The 18,451-nt window shown below is 43.7% G+C and overlaps 1 protein-coding gene across 1 annotated transcript in view; it reads left to right on the top strand.

Annotated features, from left to right (window-relative positions):
* cbfa2t3 (CBFA2/RUNX1 partner transcriptional co-repressor 3) overlaps positions 1-18,451 on the top strand; it is a 38,953-nt gene that overhangs the window by 19,758 nt on the left and 744 nt on the right. The window contains 10 exon segments of the mRNA XM_069697718.1: positions 3,483-3,638; positions 7,686-7,927; positions 8,269-8,358; positions 9,173-9,354; positions 11,719-12,002; positions 12,939-13,024; positions 14,170-14,464; positions 15,051-15,119; positions 15,873-15,926; positions 17,609-17,799. Coding sequence (XP_069553819.1) covers positions 3,483-3,638; positions 7,686-7,927; positions 8,269-8,358; positions 9,173-9,354; positions 11,719-12,002; positions 12,939-13,024; positions 14,170-14,464; positions 15,051-15,119; positions 15,873-15,926; positions 17,609-17,799 — 1,649 coding nt within the window.

Here is an 18,451-nt window from a genome sequence, read left to right on the forward strand (position 1 = left end):
ATCAAAATATAGGACAAGTAGGCACATAGACTGAAAACATCGTCTTGGTTTGTTCTAGGTCGCAGGAAGCTGACATTTACTTTATGTTAATGATGTTAGCGATCTTTCTTTTGAATGGTGTATGAGCTGGTAGTATGAGAATGGATGGTGCTGTATCCCTAAATCCCAGGTCTTGGGGCACAAGACTACAATCCCCAATGTTTTGATATAAAGGCCTGGTGGGGGGCTGGGGGCCAGGGGCTCAGGCTCTGTTTGTGTGGACTCCACAGCGGCCTGATAGGGAACAGATGTGGAAAGGCAGGCGGCTGGGCAGCCAGCCAGAGCAGCTGGGAGAAATTAAAAACAACAGCATTCCTGGAGACTGGGGGAATTACAGTGGGAGGGAGGGAGCAAGAGACAGAGGGAGAGTTTTAGGGCTATGTGGTCACTGAGAGAGTCTCTGTGGAGTAAGAGAGATTGAATAGACAGGGGGGATTTAAGGGGACTGTGGTTAGCTAAAGCTAATAAGTTGCAGCTGTATTTCCAGTGGAAGAGCAAATGCACACGCAAACATTCATATACACACAGTCAACACAGACTTATGCCAATGTAAAATGAAACCAAAAATGCACTAAGAACATCTGAATGGCCCTTTAATATCTTGGTGGGATGTATTTGTGTATGTATGTTTGTTTTAAGGGGCTTTAATGAAAGCGTACGTCCTTAAATCTATAATGACACCCTAAAAGGAGTTTAGAAAGTTCGACAAACCGCTGCACTGTGTATGTGCGGTTGTACAGTATGTTGTCTGTGGTTTGTGTAACTTGCAGTGAGTTGTTTTTCATCTTGTTTCATCATGGCACAAGGGGAGAGAAGAAGACAGGGAACATTTTTAGAACTCCGACTGGAGACTGTTTCTTTGGTGAGCAATCTTTTAGCCCCGATTACATCAAACGTACAGACATACAGCTGTTGAGAGAGTCTGAGAAACAGACAAACACACCCAGACAGCAGCAGGCAAGGTGGGTAATGATTGTATCATCTTTTATTTTCACCAGAATATTCAGTAGTATTTAAGATAGACAGCAACCCTGTACCCTGAGCAGATCTATTCTCAGCTGTATTGTTCCCAAAGTGGCTCCTGTCAGACACTCAGATGTGTGGGGAAATAACAATTTACAGACAGTAGTGTAGTCCAGACTGATCTCTGTCTTTATACTTCTTTTGGTATAAATGTTTTGTCCTTCAGCACAAAACACAAAGGGAGGACAGATGGTCACAGATGGGGTTGCAGACCTAACAGACTTCCTAATGTATTAAAAGTAAAATCCTGAGCATGGTGTGTATGTGTATGTGTGTGCCCTGTCCCTGTAGCTGGTCAGATTAAACAGCTGTCCATAATCCCAGGGTGGGAGCAGACAGACAGCATGGTCCCCTTATCATCCTCCTCTCCTCTCCTCTCCTCTCCTCTCCTCTCCTGTTTTTATGTCCACCACTTTTCAGTATGAGAGGACAAGTGGACTCTACAGTCTTGAAAATAACTTATCTGACTGGTTATCATAATGTTTGTCAAGAAATGTCATACTGTCCTCCATTCCCCACTGCATATAGAGGCCGAGTATATTTGATGAAAGAGGAGGCTTACAGAAGCATATAGCTGCCTCCATACTGGAATTAGCCCACTGATTCAGCAGCAGAGCTTGTTTGTGTGTCTAGAGATCTATAGAAGAGATGGTTGCATCTATTTATACCACACCAGCACTGTCTGACTCTATCTACAACCTTGTGTGTTTATGTTCAGAGCGTCTGGCATGGGGCAAACAGCAGAGTGCCCCTCGTGTTCTTGAGGATCACTGTGTCAATGGCCCTCGTACAGCATACTCCAATGTGGCACCCTTTAAATACAGACACCAGCTGTTGAAGGCTTCTACATGAGCTCTCAGAAATAGGCTAACACCAAGGACTGAGGCCAGCAGAGGCAGGGTTTGGTGGAGAAAAACATTTCACAGGAATGAAATTAAAAAAACAAGGGATGTGACAGTGATTTGATATGTTACCCAGTGCAGTTACCCATACAATGCATGGCCACAGAGGGCTTTCAATTTTACTTCAGGGGGTACAGTTTCTATTATCTTTTTTATTCGTAGTACAAGACATTTTCACTTGTAACTAAGTGGAGTCTCAGGACCCAGCTGTAAAGGCAAGAAATGTTTGTTTCTCCTGTTTTCCTCCTCTAATACATTAAGAAATATCTGACGAGGATGCAGTAAGAGTTATTAAGAATCAACGAATGCCACAGAAGGTCTTCAGTGTGGTTTACATCCGCCTCAAGTATAGAAGAAGGCCTTCTCTCCTTAGTCTTTTATTATAAATGTACTTGTTTACTATATAACAGAGGTGAGTAGTACTCAAACAGAAACACATTTCTGTACTGTACATAAGCTCTGTGGCATTTAGATTTCATTGTGTTTCATTGCATAGTGCACATTTATTGCACTATGCAACTGCCAGTTATACACATCCTTAAAAGCGATCTTCTCACTGGCTGAAAAAGTCATCAGACTCTCAGCTCAGGTTTACATTGCAGAAGGATCTAGTTCCAGCAGCTGCAATGACAGACAGACACAGAAAGACAGTCAACACTCATACATAGATAGAGTCTGACTTTTTACATGCAGTTTTGTGTGTGACAGTGTTTTTGTGGAAGACACTGCATGAGTGTATACATTGCATGAGGCCCTCTGCCTCTAGTACACAATGTAGTACATCAGTCCTCACACATGCTTGTGGTCACGGCACATCCACCCAGTGTTGTCTTCTCATGTCCCTTGCTGTACCATCCATTCCCTTCATGCTACAGAGCTTGGCCTTGCCTTGTTTGGTCCTGGCGGGGTGTCTGGCAGAGGACAGTGAAGCCTGTGGTAGCAGGACAGAGCTCTGCTGAAAGCCAGTCCACGGTGATGGACAGCAGCAGATCCAGCTGCACTTGTCACTGGCTGTCAAGCCGGCTGTCTGAACTCGGGGAATGAGAAGGGACAGGCGGGCAGGACTGTGTGCATGTGTGTGTTAGGGGGGGGGGGGTTGGAGGTTACAGTGGAGGGGCACTGATTGGGATGTCATAGCTACATGGATTGTGTATGTGTAAAGGAAAGAGAGCGAGAGGGAAGAGAAGGGGGACCTCAGTCAGCAGCAGCTGAGCAAGTGAGCAGGTGTTACTGTATGTCTCCCAGGCCCATGAATCTCCAACAAGAAAGACAATACAAGTTTGGATTCATTTCCACTCAGTGCATTGATTTGTTTTGGTTCTTTATATGGGGCTTTTGTTTTGAGGAAACAATCGATGGCTCCCAGGTGAAAATGTCAGTGCTCTGTTCCTTAACCAGCTGTCTCCACTTTGAAAGTTTGATTTTTTTTTTTTTATTTGATTTTATTTTTTTCTTCAGCTGCAGCTCTGTCTTGATAACTCTCTGCTGTCTCTGTCTTTTTCTCCTTTCATGTCACAGGTAGCAGAGTGCAGAAGGTTGGAACAATGCCAGATTCACCTGCGGATGTGAAAACCCAGCCCAGGTCCACCCCACCCACCATGCCTCCTCCACCCCCGGCTGTCAGCCAAGCAACCAATCGCAATGCTTCTTTCACCCCTACCACCAGTAAATCAAGTAAGGACCCTTTGAATTTCTAAGTAAGAATAATGACACATTAAGTCAACATAAACTGTGAAATATACAGTATATGCATTTACTATTTTTGTTGTCCATGTTTTCTTTGACTTAAAGATAATCCTTTTGTGTTGAAGTGTCATGTCATCAGGCAGTTACCCGGGCAGGTGTGAGAAAAACATTGAGCTTGTAGGCATGCTGTATCAGTGACCCAGGAGGAACAGCTCTAAGTGTTCCTTTTCATTGTGGGCATTCGAAAAGATGGCAAAAGTTGTGTAAGCTGGAATCTACAGCAATATTCCTCCATAGAGCTTGTATGCATATTTAAGCATAGATTTAGTAATTTGTCAGTCAAATGGGATTTTGGCATTCAGGTTAAAACTTTACCAAGCTGAGGCAACCAGAGGTTAAGATGTAAATTTTATAAAAAAATTAATTTAAAAAAAAGATGCATGTAATATACTGTGATCACAATGTTCATGTTTTGATTCCTGTCAGGGACTTTTGTTGCTTGTCATTCTCTGTCTCTCTCGCGCTCATTTCCTGTCAACAACTCTTAACCGCCAAATAAAAGCAAAAGTCTTTGTAAAAAGATGGTAAAATGGTTTTAGATTTACTTGAAAGAGTTAGTTACATGCAATTCTTAATGCAACTGCATTTCAATAAAAAAAAATGTGCCCTGTGTTGAGACCTGTTATATGTTAATGAAATTATTCACCAATGTCTTTGTGTTAAATTACACAACTTGTTATATTTCTGCAGTACCTCAGAAGTCATCTACAATACATCTACACAGCCATGTGTTCTTCTTATGTCAACTGTCACTTTATATGCTTGTGCAAAGGGAGAGAAATTCCAAATATGTGTTTCTCCCCTGTTCTGATGAACAAGTGTTGAAGTCACTTGTGTGTCAGGTGTGTGTCTCTGCAGGCATATGTGTGTGTGTGTGTGTGTGTGTGTGTGTGTGTGTGTGTGTGTGTGTGTGTGTGTGTGTGTGTGTGTGTGTGTGTGTGTGTGTGTGTGTGTGTGTGTGTGTGTGTGTGTGTGTGTGTGTATTTTGGTGAGCATAACGCCCTTGCTGGCTGGACAAGTGTCTTGAAGTGCATGCATTAGTGTGACTGTGGCACTGCGCAAGCATGTGTGTCTGTGTTGTTTACCAGCTGGTCAGGCGGCGGTGGATAGAGAGGACATCAGCCGGGATGGTGTTGCCGTGTGTAGACTACTTTCTTCCCTATATAGCAATGACAGGCCATGTTGTTTCACCTGTTGTGGCAGTCAGCAGTGAAGCGCTCTCCTTGCACCTCTCCCTCTCTCTCTAAAACCAGAACACAAGTGCTGCCTGTTGGGATCACATGGGTTAGTCCATATGTGTGCAGGCCCTCGACCCATGGATTAGAGCAACAAGCATGCCAGAGAGGAACCACAGAAACTGGACCAGTGGACAACTGAACTGCTTTTAGTCTTTGCTTTATTCATGTATGAGGACCAAGTATAGCTTTACAATCAACAGAGGCTCTCTGTAAAGGTCTCTAAATACATTTTGAAATGATTAAGTTGCTGCATCGGAAATAAAATTATACTTTGAATGCTGTGGTCAGAGTTAAGTGCCTGCATACTGTAGTCTGTTATCATGAAATAAGTTATGATGAAATTGAACTCCAGATATAGCAGTTCACACAGAAAGAGACAACCATGTTACATTTTGTCATCATTAGTTTACTCCAGCGCACATATAATGCATGCAAACACACACACACACACACACACACACACACACACACACACACACACACACACAGATATATGTTTATTTACATACTACAGTGGTGTGAAAAAGTGTTTGCCCCTTCCTGATTTCTTTTTTTTTTGCATGTTTGTCACACTTAAATGTTTCAGATCATCAAACAAATTTAAATATTAGTCAAAGATAACACAAGTAAACACAGAATGCAGTTTTTAAATGAAGGTTTTTATTATTAAGGGAGAAACAAAATCCAAACCCACATGGCCCTGTGTGAAAAAGTGTTTGCCCCCTAAACCTAATAACTGGTTGGGCCACCCTTATCAGCAACAACTGCAATCAAGTGTTTGCGATAACTTGTAATGAGTCTTTTACAGCGCTGTGTTTTTAAGGTCATGCCACAGCATTTCAATAGGATTCAGGTCAGGACTTTGACTAGGCCACTCCAAAGTCTTCATTTTGTTTTTCTTCAGCCATTCAGAGGTGGACTTGCTGGTGTGTTTTGGATCATTGTCCTGCTGCAGAACCCGAGTTGGCTTCAGCTTGAGGTCACGAACAGATGGCCGGAAATTCTCCTTCAGGATTTTTTGGTAGATAGTAGAATTCATGGTTCCATTTATCGCAACAAGTCCTGAAGCAGCAAAACAGCCCCAGACCATCACACTACCACCACCATATTTTACTGTTGGTATAATGTTCTTTTTCTGAAATGCGGTGTTACTTTTACGCCAGATGTAATGGTACACACACCTTCCAAAAAGTTCAACTTTTGTCTCGTCAGTCCACAGAGTATTTTCCCAAAAGTCTTGGGGATCATCAAGATGTTTTCTGTCAAAAATGAGACGAGCCTTAATGTTCTTTTTGCTCAGCGGTGGTTTTGGTGTTGGAACTCTGCCATGCAGGCCATTTTTGCCCAGTCTCTTTCTTATGGTGGAGTCATGAACACTGACCTTAACTGAGGCAAGTGAGGCCTGCAGTTCTTTGGATGTTGTTGTGGGGTCTTTTGTGACCTCTCGGCTGAGTCGTCGCTGCGCTCTTGGGGTAATTTTGGTAGGCCGACCACTCCTGGGAAGGTTCACCACTGTTCCATGTTTTCTCCATTTGTGGATAATGGCTCTCACTGTGGTTCTCTGGAGTCCCAAAGCTTTAGAAATGGCTTTAGAACCTTTTCCAGACTGATAAGATCTCAATTACTTTCTTTCTCATTTGCTCCTGAATTTCTTTGGATCTCAGCATGATGTCTAGCTTTTGAGGATCTTTTGGTCTACTTCACTTTGTCAGGCAGGTCCTATTTAAGTGGTTTCTTGATTGAGAACAGGTGTGGCAGTAATCAGGCCTGGGTGTGGCTAGAGAAACTGAACTCAGGTGTGATAAACCACAGTTAAGTTATGTTTTAACAGGAGGGGGCAAACACTTTTACACACCGGGCCATGTGGGTTTGGATTTTTTTTTCTCCCTTAATAATAAAAACTGCATTTTGTGTTTACTTGTGTTATCTTTGACTAACATTTAAATGTGTTTGATGATCTGAAACATTTAAGTGTGACAGACATGCAAAAAAAATTGGAAATCAGGAAGGGGGCAAACACTTTTTCACACCACTGTGTATGGTATCCGATTGAAGAAGAGCATTTCGGGGGAAAGGTCAAACGTGAGTGTGTGAGCTCCTGTGTATTTATGAGTTTGTTTGTGGCTGCATTAAGAAGAATATGTGAGTGATTATATATGTGTATGAATGCTGTGTCTATTCTGAAGCTTAAAGCTGGAAATCTACTTTCAGCTGGTGGACATGTGCAGGGCCAGATTTAGCTACACACCTGCTACTGGAATAAATGTAACACAGGCCACAGGACTATTTTTGGCACCTCTTTAACAAGTTCCTCTTATAGTTGTGTCCGAGTGAGTGAGTGAGTGAGTGAGGAGCAGGGTGGAATAGACTGATACACGGGGAGATGGGGAAGGGGGGTGGGGTGTGTGTGTGTGTGTGGGGGGGGGGGTCAAATGGTACCACTTGTGAGACAGCTGAAGTTACTGCAAACACACACACACCAACACACTTGCAGCCCTCAGAGAAACAAACAGAAAATTGCATCACTATAGCCAATTTGTGCATCAAATATTGAAGACATGGTGTCATAATCTATTGTGTGCTTTACTCATTTTTCATCTTAACAACACACTCTTTTATCAGCAGGATTTAAGGGCTTCTGCCCTGTCCTGTCCCCAGATCTGTCATATGCCCCTCAGGCTCCTTCAAAACTACTGACCCAATTCACTGTTTCATCCTTCTGTCTGTTTATCTGCAGTGCTGAATGGGAGCAGCCACTCTCCCACATCATTAAACGGTGCTCCTTCCACTCCTAACGGCTTCAGCAACGGGCCAGCCATGTCCTCGACAGCCTCGTTGTCCAACCAACAGCTCCCCCCAGCTTGTGGCGCCCGGCAACTCTGCAAGCTGAAGCGCTTTCTGACCACGCTGCAGCAGTTTGGCAACGACATATCGCCTGAGATTGGAGAGAGAGTGCGCAGCCTTGTGTTGGGACTGGTGGTATGTTGTGATTATGTTTATCTTTCCAACAAGACTACAGTCCACCCAGCAGCTCAGTATCCTTGTATTTTTTTTAAATTCTTTATCATAGCATTAGGTTAATTAATGTGTTGTAGAATATTTTACATATTCTAAATTTGTCTTTTACAACTAGCAGAACTAAAACAATCAACAAGCAACTTGTCAAGATATTTATCTTGGTCGAAGTTGTGATAATAATAACATAAAGAAATTACATTTTGGGGAATTTGTATAGCTCCTGTTATTAAAGTTATTGAAGTTTGCTTCTTGGTGGCCCTTGTTTCCTCTCTTTCTCAAACACTTCCTGTTGTCTTGGACAGAATTCCACTCTCACCATTGAAGAGTTTCACTCCAAACTTCACGAGGCCACCAACTTCCCTCTGAGGCCTTTTGTCATTCCTTTCCTAAAGGTAAATGCCTGTTTGAAGATTTTCTGTAAAATAAATCAAGCCTGCTGTCTTCCATTGACATGCACGAACTTAACCATTCCATATGGCCAGTGTTTTTGTGTGTGAGTGGATATTTCTTTCTACTGTGCTCCTTCCTATCTGCCTCCAAACAGAACGGGTTGCTAGCGAGGTGGGAAGGGAAACCTAGTCTTTACTGGAAATCTATAGGTGTCAGTGTGTTAGTCATCATATTGAATTTAGATAGTGGAAGGATGTGCATGTAAATATCTGGTAAAAAAAATAAAAATAAAGAACTTGTGTGAATCTGTCAGACCTCCTGGTGTGCCATGATCTTCCACATCTGGGACATTGCAGGAATAGCTGTGTTATATCAACCAGACAGGTCTGAGAGAGCTATTTGACAACACTGTTACACACACACACACACACACACACACACACACACACACACACACACACACACACACACACACACACACACACACACACACACACACACACACACACACACACACACACACACACACACACACACACCTCAGAGAGAGCGTGAGACACATGGTAGAGGAATGTGTCGAGAGACCTGTCTTATCTCATCCTGTCTCTTCATCTATCACTCCCCCCCCCCTCATCTGGCATTATTTCACTCTCACCCCATCTATCTATTGTTCCACCGTGAGTTTCTATCTCTCCTCATGTCCACTTAACACTCTTCTCTACATTTACATTGGCTCAATAAATCTATGTCCGTCCTACAACAACTTATTTCATTCCTAATCAGAGATGTCTGTCTTTCCTCTTTTTACCACTGAAGGCAAACCTGCCTCTGCTGCAGAGAGAATTGCTCCACTGTGCCAGGTTGGCCAAACAGACTCCAGCTCAGTATCTTGCCCAACACGAGCAGCTACTCCTGGACGCCAATGCCAGCTCGCCCCTCGACTCCTCCGAGATCATGCTGGAGATGAATGAGCATGGCAAGAGAAGGACCCCTGACAGGTAGCATCTCTCCATTAAACTCAGGAAAACACAGATGTCAGAAGTGCACATACATTGGCACACTCTCACACAGACTGGTATATGAATTATTTTAGGGTATTTCTGAATGCCAAGCGACAAAAGAGGCTGCAAATCCTCTGTGCGGGAGGCGGAAGTCTGGACAGCCCTGATGCCAGACTGGCTCTGCCAGCTGTCTGGGAGGGAGGAGGGAGATAAATGCAGAGTAGGAAAGGAAAAAGAGAGGCTGAGCAGCAAATGACAGAGACAGAGCCAAAGATGAGAGTGCAAGGAGCGTAGTATAGTAGATGTCCTCAGCATAACCCAAACACAGACAAGAAGACCAGCAGTGCAAGGGTTTGCTATTGTCCCACATTTCTCCTGAGCACTCTGCTTTATTCTCGCAGCTAAGAAGTTAACACAAGAGAATTAACTGGCATTTGTCCTTTTTCATTTCCTCCTTCTTCTCTTACTGGCGCTGTCCTTCTTTTCTCTTCACTTCTTCACCCTTCTCACTCGCCCTCCCAGCAGCTGTCCATATGTCAGGGATGTGTCCAGATGGTGATGTGGTGACCGTAATACTGAGCACATCCTGAGCTGGGTGTGGGGAGGTGGATGGTGGCGGTTTGTATGGAACTTGGGGTTGGAGCTGGATGTGCAATCCCACTGTAATCCGCACACCACCACCTCCAGACCTCTGGTTTATACACAGCAGGCAGGACTCAGTGGAGGAGGAGGGTGGGGTGGGGGGTTCAGCTGGGGCAGGGCCTACGTCTGCCAGCTGTTCCTCTGATTTGTTGGTGACTACAGCCAGAGATGTGGACGACTATATGCACAAATATACACATGGATAACCGAGAATGAGCCACACACTTCACACACATCATCAACATGGGGTAGTGTTGCATTCATTCGCCTTTGATCCCCGGGAAGATAAAGAGTGATTTCCATCTGAATGCCTGGCAATAGCCATCCAGCTAAACAGATTAATATCAACACTCCCATTTAAACTGTCCAGATGGCTAGAAAACACAACCTCTCACACAAGCACAGATACACACTCACTTAAAGTACGCAGACACAAATGTGTGTTACAAAACATCTGGCAAATGCACAGCATTCAGCCCATATTGCCCCTTAAGCCCGAGAGCAGGGTGGGAGGGAGAGGGAGAAATACTTGCAAACTAAGAGTAGGCCGAGGGATATTCAGATTAAGAGCTTGAGATGCAGGGTGTACAGTTGGACTTGGTTTTGTTTTATACATATGGCGTACAGCTGTGCAAAAGCTTTGGAGAGGCACTGCCTTACTGTAACTGAACAACAAGCAGCTCTCAGCAGGGATACATAAACATGTGTATTTGTGAGTAACTACGTTGGTATACATATGGGAGTTGTTGAACTAAAAAAAAAACGTGTTTTGTGTTTCACAACATTCGATGCTCTTGTCTGTAACTCTTGAACTTTGTCTTTGTTTAAAAAAGCGCAGCTTTTCATTTCTACTCCTGAGTTTCCTTTTAATAATCATCCATCATAGTTTGGAGTTGTTACCATGTGTTACTTTACAATATACTGAATACACAGAAACTCTACACTGGTAACAGACGCAGTACTATCATGATATCATGACATGAATCATATCGGCCTATTTGTTTTAGCGGTAAGAATTTTCCCACCTTGCATGTTTTTCTGAACTATGAAGTCATACACTGGCATTGTATAATTAGCCTAGTGAAGCCATCGCACAGTTTTCACATCGTGGTCTGATGAAGACAGGGAGGGACAAACTGGAGAAAGATCCAGTAGGCTGCTTAAAAGTTTATATTCTTCCTTCAGACGTCAACGTGGTGTTAAAACTTAGTTGTAAAAATCGGAGGCGAGAAATGTTCACAAATGAGGGTAGTCGTGTTAGCAGCAGAATAATTTCTAATTGGTCAAGCATTTGTCTAAAGTTGTGTCAGCATGGCTTATGAGCCTGGCTGTGCAAGGCCACTGAATATTGGCAAATAAACACTAAATTGCACAATAACAATGTTTTGTTGTAGATCATTATATACTATGCATCCCACACTTCCCACTGCAGGAAAACCCTGCAGGCTTTAGTCTCTAGTCTGATTTCAATTCTTCGTGGGATATTTCATTTCTTTGTTGACACAGCAGTTTGCTTTTTCATACTTTATACTGTAAACTGTGAGGTACTGACATTATCCAGGACCTGGATACATTTTCTGATTCCAAAAAAGTAGTTGTTGAACTAAATAGTGCTGTTGTAAACAACAACATTATTTTTTAACTCCATTTTACTTACAAGCAGCTGAGTGTGTTAACATTCAGTCGTGTTTTAACGTATTCCCCTCTCTGCCTCCACAGGACCAAAGACAGCTCAGAGAGAGATGGGTTGCATGCGGAGCACCTGGCTAAGAGACCCTGCACCATCAGCCCCAGTCAACGTTTCAGCCCCAGTACCGGTCTTCCTGCTCACCCGCCTCCCAACGGCCTCTCCACGCACCCTCCCAATGGGCTTCCCCACCCACCCAACCCCCAAGTGGGACCCCAGCACTATCGTTTAGAAGACATGGCCCTGGCACACCAATACAGAGATGCCTACAGACATAATGAACACCGCGACGCCCGAGACAGGCACCGGCAGACAGGTAGGACAGCTGTAAAGCACTGTTAGATGAATCTATAGATCTACAGTCACGTAGTACTCAGTTATATGGTCAAGACTAAATGAACTTGAAGTGTATATATAAGTGGGGTGTATGTAGATAACAAAGGCCAGTTGTCAGTTCAGTGAGAAAATCCTTGTGGCAGTGCGTCTATATAAAGACCACAGCCATACATGCCCATGTGGCCATCTGTGGCACCCATATATGCCTTCCTTCTGCTTTCCCAAAAGGAAAGAGATGAATTCTTAGCCAAATTGTCTCACTCATTAGACATGAGGCTGTTGTATAACCACGAGTGAGTCTCACTTTCTATTTGGTTAAAAAAAAAATTAATAATAAAAAGTTGGATGGATGCTGGAGGTTTTATTCATGTTATATTTGGAAAGCCTGGTGCAAATTCTCAATAAATTACATAGATATATAAAACATATTTAAAGCAAATAAACTCAGTATTCTTTGCAGCAACAAGTAAAATAGCATGTATAGAAAAATATAATAAATTAAATTCAAAAGAATGTAATCCATCCATCCTACAGACACAGATATACATAGTTGGTAATCAAAGGCTAATTAAATCAAGAAGTTATTGGTTTATCATGTGGACACAATCATAAAAAAATGTCCAGATTATAAAGCCGTTTGTTCCAGACGACACAACTATAGTAAAACAAACAAACTCTAACAATATCTATGTCTATGTCACCTATTTGATGATATATCTGTGAAGATTGTCATTGCTCCGGGTCGTGGTCAATGTAGGTGTTATTGAAAGGCAACTGGGCAACAGAGACCACAATGTGACACAAACTCCCTCACAGTCAGCACTGTCAGTGTTCGGGGTTAGAAATTGTCAAAAGTGTCTTTTAAACTGAACTGCTCATGAGTTTACCCGAGTTGTCCCGTATGTTTTTGTTGCAGCAGTTCTTGGAGCTCGCCAAGAGGAGGTAATCGACCACCGTCTTACAGATCGAGAGTGGGCAGAGGAATGGAAGCACCTTGATAATGTAAGTATCTGCATGGTAGCCGTGTTTAATATCAACCACCTCTTTGTTTCACTCATATTAAGCAGTGTAAAAAGAAAAAGGAGCTAAGAGGGTCAGCAGGTGATTAAAGTTAGTTTTAGTGCTAAGGATGGCATGCAGATGACAGGGACAGGAACTGTTGACAGACTGAACAACCTTCGTCCCAGCTGAGTTGGCAGTTGATGGACAGCTGACCTTAGGAGGTCTGTGTCAGTGGGGTGCATAAACAACTGACAGATACCTATCTGGATTTCCAGCACCCAACTCCATGAAGAGAAAATAAGACAGACACACAAACACACACACACACAGAGTGAGTGAGAGAGAGGGAGTGAGGGAGAGAAACAGAGCCCCAGATGGAGCTCAGGACCCAGCAGAGAGGAGCTCCAGCTGGGGAGAGCAGCTGAGACAAGAGCTGCAGTCATGGAGAGAACCGGCCAGGCCTGGACCCCTGCCAAATTAGAAACACTTCACTGAAATAAATATAGCTAACTCAGAGGGGAGGGAGGTGGTGGAGAGAGAAAGGAGGCAGTGACAGAGAGAGGGAAAGATGAATGGGAATAATGATATGGATTGAATGTCAACCATGTTAAACCCATTTAGTAAACCTTGCCGGGTCTGGAAAGACTGGCCACTGTGGAAAAAAGGGACACTGTTTACAACGGGAGGGGAAAAACAGAGAGGAAATCTGTTGAGTTGGCAGGGAAAGGAGCAGAAGGGTGGAAGAAATTGGCTCAACTTTTTCATCAGCAGCCCAGCTGTTACCTTATCACTGTTGTAATGCTCTTAGACACTGAAATTCACTGACAAGCATACAATCCATGAAGCAATACGCAGAGACAGTAAGACACAGTCACATGCAAACACACTCGTCTGTTAGGTGAGATTTAAATAATGTGTAGACTTACAGACTCGTTTTGTTCCCGTGATCTTTGGATTGATCAAGTTTTGTTCATTTCAAACTCTCTACTGTAGAAATGTGAGCTTTTTTTTTAGATCGATTTGTAGGAACCAGAGAATGTGTTTGTGAAGAAAAGATTTACATTTTTAAAAACATGGAGCACTGCCAAACTTCTCCCTACTTTCATTTATCACTTTAACATAGCCTTAATCTTTTGCCTTTGCAGCTTCTGAACTGCATCATGGACATGGTAGAGAAGACTCGCCGCTCTCTGACAGTGCTGCGCCGCTGCCAGGAGGCCGACCGGGAAGAGATGAATCACTGGATTCGGCGCTACAGTGACGTAGAGGAGATGAAAAAAGGTGGGAGCAACGGACAGCACTGCCTTCCTCCTCCTCCTCCTCCTCCTCTTCCTCCTCCTCCTCCTCACCACAACTCCTCCTCCAACACAGCTAGCAGCAGCGAGTCACTGCCCATAGGAACTTCCTCGGCTGCTGAAAGGCATTCAGGCAGACAGACAGGTAGACAAACACACACAGGGTATGTTTGGCAAATCAAAACACTCACAGCAAGGTAGGGCTTACTTGACATGCTGAAAATGCCTTAATATATCAATTTAAACACATAAAGTCTGTTCAATGATCATGTTTTTCTGCAGATTTACAAATTCTAGCTCATACTGTGAAGCAATACAAATCTAGTTGCAACATCTTTTAACCAACTGATTGCACTCTTATGTCGACAGCATGCTCATTCATAATTAAGATTTGTATTCACTTCTAACTCCCGTGTTCCCATTTCGTACCAGAAATGGTTGAAAAAGTTGATGACAGCTTATTTACCGATGTTGCCACACTCATAGTTCCCAAAAATAGAATTGAAACTGCAGGGGAAACTTGAATGGATGTGTGTTCATGCAGATCAAGAGCGTTGTCACTGTGTGCGTGTAACCAACACCGAGTGTGTGACCGTGTGTGTGTGTGTGTGTGTGTGTGTGTGTGTGTGTGTGTGTGTGTGTGTGTGTGTGTGTGTGTGTGTGTGTGTGTGTGTGTGTGTGTGTGTGTGTGTGTGTGTGTGTGTGTGTGTGTGTGTGTGTGTGTGTTTCAGAGATCCACCGAGACTTCTTGCACAGGCCTCCCTCAGGGTACCTGCCAGAAGAAATCTGGAGGAAAGCTGGTAAGAGCCAGGCATCCCCTTCTTCTCTCTATTGTCTTCATGATTGACCTCACACAGACTAACAAAACACACACACACACACACACACACACACACACACACACACACACACACACACACACACACACACACACACACACACACACAACCACCATCATCAGTCTTCATGGCCCTCACCCTGGCTACCAACACACAGACAAAACAGAGGCCTTACAGCTGTAGGTCCATCAGGCCAGAGGATTGGAGGCCCTCTGTGTCATTAGGGCTAAATGCCCTCCATCTGTCACCACTATGAAGGCCACTGCAGTTAAAGCTGCAGTGAAAATGCAGTCACCGGGCCTACGGTGGGCCACAGCAGCGCTGCACAGGGTGGAGTTAACTGTCCTGAAAAACACATAATCTCAAGTTTCACATCACGTTTCAAACACAAACCCGATGACTGAAATAAATACAGCACAGACACATTAGAGAAACAGACCAAACATATTGACCATTGTTATTATTTTTGACTCTGTACGTGAAGCAGGTGGTAGCGTTGCATTGCACGGGCCTTCTCGTATACTGCATGTTAGACAGAGCCCATCCCAGGAGTCGTCTAGTTCAGCCCTTGTTCCACCTCAGTCCCAGCTCTATTATGTTGCACTCATACTCCAATACCCTGTGGAGGAAAGATGCTGCTGCTGTCGGCAAAATACTCTGCTGCATTTTCACCAGCAGAAAAAGCTCTTTTAATTTCAGTTGTTTTTCATACAGGTACTACAAGCATCCCGCTCTCCCCAGCACTAAAGCACCTCCAAAACAAGCAGGGTGAGTAACATATCTAACTCCCAACATCTCACCTCCAGTGTTTGTGTCTGTGTATGTGCGTGTGTCACCTCTATCTCGGCAGCCAGGTAGCATGCCTGGTGAAGCTGCAGCACCTCTTGCTTTTAATTAAAACCAGACACGTATTCTCTGGTCTGGTTCAGGTTGAGAGACTGCGGTGCTTTTGAAAAATAAGATCTGAAGTGTGAAAAAGCAGACAGAAATAACACGTCTCAGGGACTTGCCAAATCCCTGTGGAATTAAAACGTTAATATTGCTGCCCCCGTGTTTTCCATTAAGTGCTAATTGCCCCAGCATCTGCTATGCAGTCTCCTTGATAAGAATTAATTAAATTTGCAAACTAATCTTAGTGGTGCATGCATTAGGCCAGATAATTGAGAAGCTTGGAATAATGCAGATAGTGTTTGCAAGAGAAGAAGAAAGAGGCGGGGGAGGAGGAGAAGTAGGAGGAATAGAAAAAAGGAGTAGAAATGAAATGAGGGACAAAGGTAGGAGGGAAACCATCGAGACATGCGTCTAAGTGCGACTATATGTTTACAAGAGTGATAGAATGCTAACTTTTTAGCATATGAGCATAGGAACCAAGCATGTGCACAAGCTCACATAGACATATGCTGTGACTGCACCCACAGCCATACACACAGCAGAGTGTGGATAAGGCTCCCCCCACCACCTATCATTTTGCACGGTAGTTTGAAACAACTGGAGTGGAGCGGCGAGGAAAAGTGACAGTTATTTATGAGTTCCCTCTCAAACAAACACTGACTGGAGGAAATGGGGAGCAGTGGAGAGAACAGCCGCAGCCTCACCTCCTACTTGGTTGGTCTAACACACCTGGCAATCCACTCGTATGTGTGTCATTTGTGTCTTTATGTGTGTGCGTATTTGTGTACTTGGCACATCTGGAGGAGATTGAGCAAGAAGGACGAATCTTATTTAGTGATGTTGCTGTCTCTGATGGCAGACCTTTTAGAGGAGTTTATATCTCGTGATTATAACATACGGCATTAGTATTTGATTTATAAATTGTGTATATCTGGCAGCCTATATTCTCTGGTAAATCAAGTCCTATGAGAAATCGTGCTGTGCATTTGTGAGGCCAATAATGAAAGACGGTAAAATGTAATCACTCCTGCCTCCTACTGAGAAGGGACTACAGGAAGTTTCTATTTTAGACTGCCATCTGGAGAGGAGTCGACACACCTGCCTGTTATAAAACACAGCCTCCTCACTCATACAGGGTGCTTGTGCTAGTCTAGTGATAAAAATCGACATTGTGGGAAGTCCTGCAGTGGAGACACTGGATGTGTTCGCTGCTGTGAAAATAATTCACTTTTCACTGTCAAACAAATGCAATTTAAATTATTCTCATGACAAGATGGCAATCATGCAAACAGAGAATCTCCGGATGTTGAATGAACAGCCAAGTTGCTGACATCTGCTGTTGTCAGCACTGCAAATTATTGTGACCACACGGGTTTGAATTAATCATTGAAGTCTGGCTGTTTCACTTTTCTGGCAGAAAGTTTTAAATCTTAGATGATGTACATCTGTTTGCTGAGATGCAACAAGATGGCAGCTTAAAGAGACTTAATAAAGGATGACAGAGCAGGCAGGATGGGACGATGGCCATAAGCACTCACACCTCTCTTTCTCTCTCTCAGAGGAGGCAGTGAATGAGGTGAAGCGACAGGCGATGTCAGAGCTGCAGAAGGCAGTGTCAGACGCCGAGAGGAAGGCTCATGAGATGATTTCTGCTGAACGCTCTAAAATGGAGAGGGCGCTGGCCGAGGCCAAGAGGCAAGCCTCAGAGGATGCACTAACAGTCATCAACCAGCAGGAAGACTCCAGTGAAGTGAGTATCACAGACTCCCCACAGATGTTTTGCCTCGTTTTCCTCTTACTTAATCTGTAATTCCTTACTCAGTCACTCACTCAGAGTTTCTTGTAAAGGCTCCCTTCATCTGTTCATAAGGGGACCAGATCACAAAAGGGTAAAAAGTATTTTTGTAAGGGACAAGTTTTTAATTAAAAAAAAAATGGTCTTATTACCACAGTCTGCTGACCTGTATGATCAGGAGTGCTGCACAGTGTGGTTAACAGTCTTATTTCAGCCGCTGTTTCCTTATCCATCTGGCAATGACTTTGGGGTTTTAAGTGGGAATGTTGAATGAAAAAAAGACTTTTTTTAAGAAAGCGTCTGTCCCACAGTGCTGACTTTTGAAAACTAGAGCAAATAAAAATGTTGATAATCGTCCTAATAGATGGGATGCAGGACAAGGGATGAAAATGCTGTGCAGTCCCACATAAAGTTGGACACCTGGTCACCCTATCTGTCCACTACCCTCCACTTTGTTCCCTCCATCTTGTATTGTGTAATCCATGCAGCTGGCTGCTCTGGGTTTGGTGCTGCAGCATGTTGTCATCATTATTGCAGAAGCAGTCCAGTTGTCTGTGTAAATAAAAGCAGACAGACACAGATGGTTGTAGCAGAGTGCCAGGTTGAG

Source organism: Brachyistius frenatus, unplaced genomic scaffold (genome assembly GCF_029030835.1).
Source record: "Brachyistius frenatus isolate BFR_SWC_R1_liver_20210118 unplaced genomic scaffold, ASM2903083v1 Contig_24, whole genome shotgun sequence".
In the NCBI taxonomy this organism is placed as follows: Eukaryota; Metazoa; Chordata; class Actinopteri; family Embiotocidae; genus Brachyistius; species Brachyistius frenatus.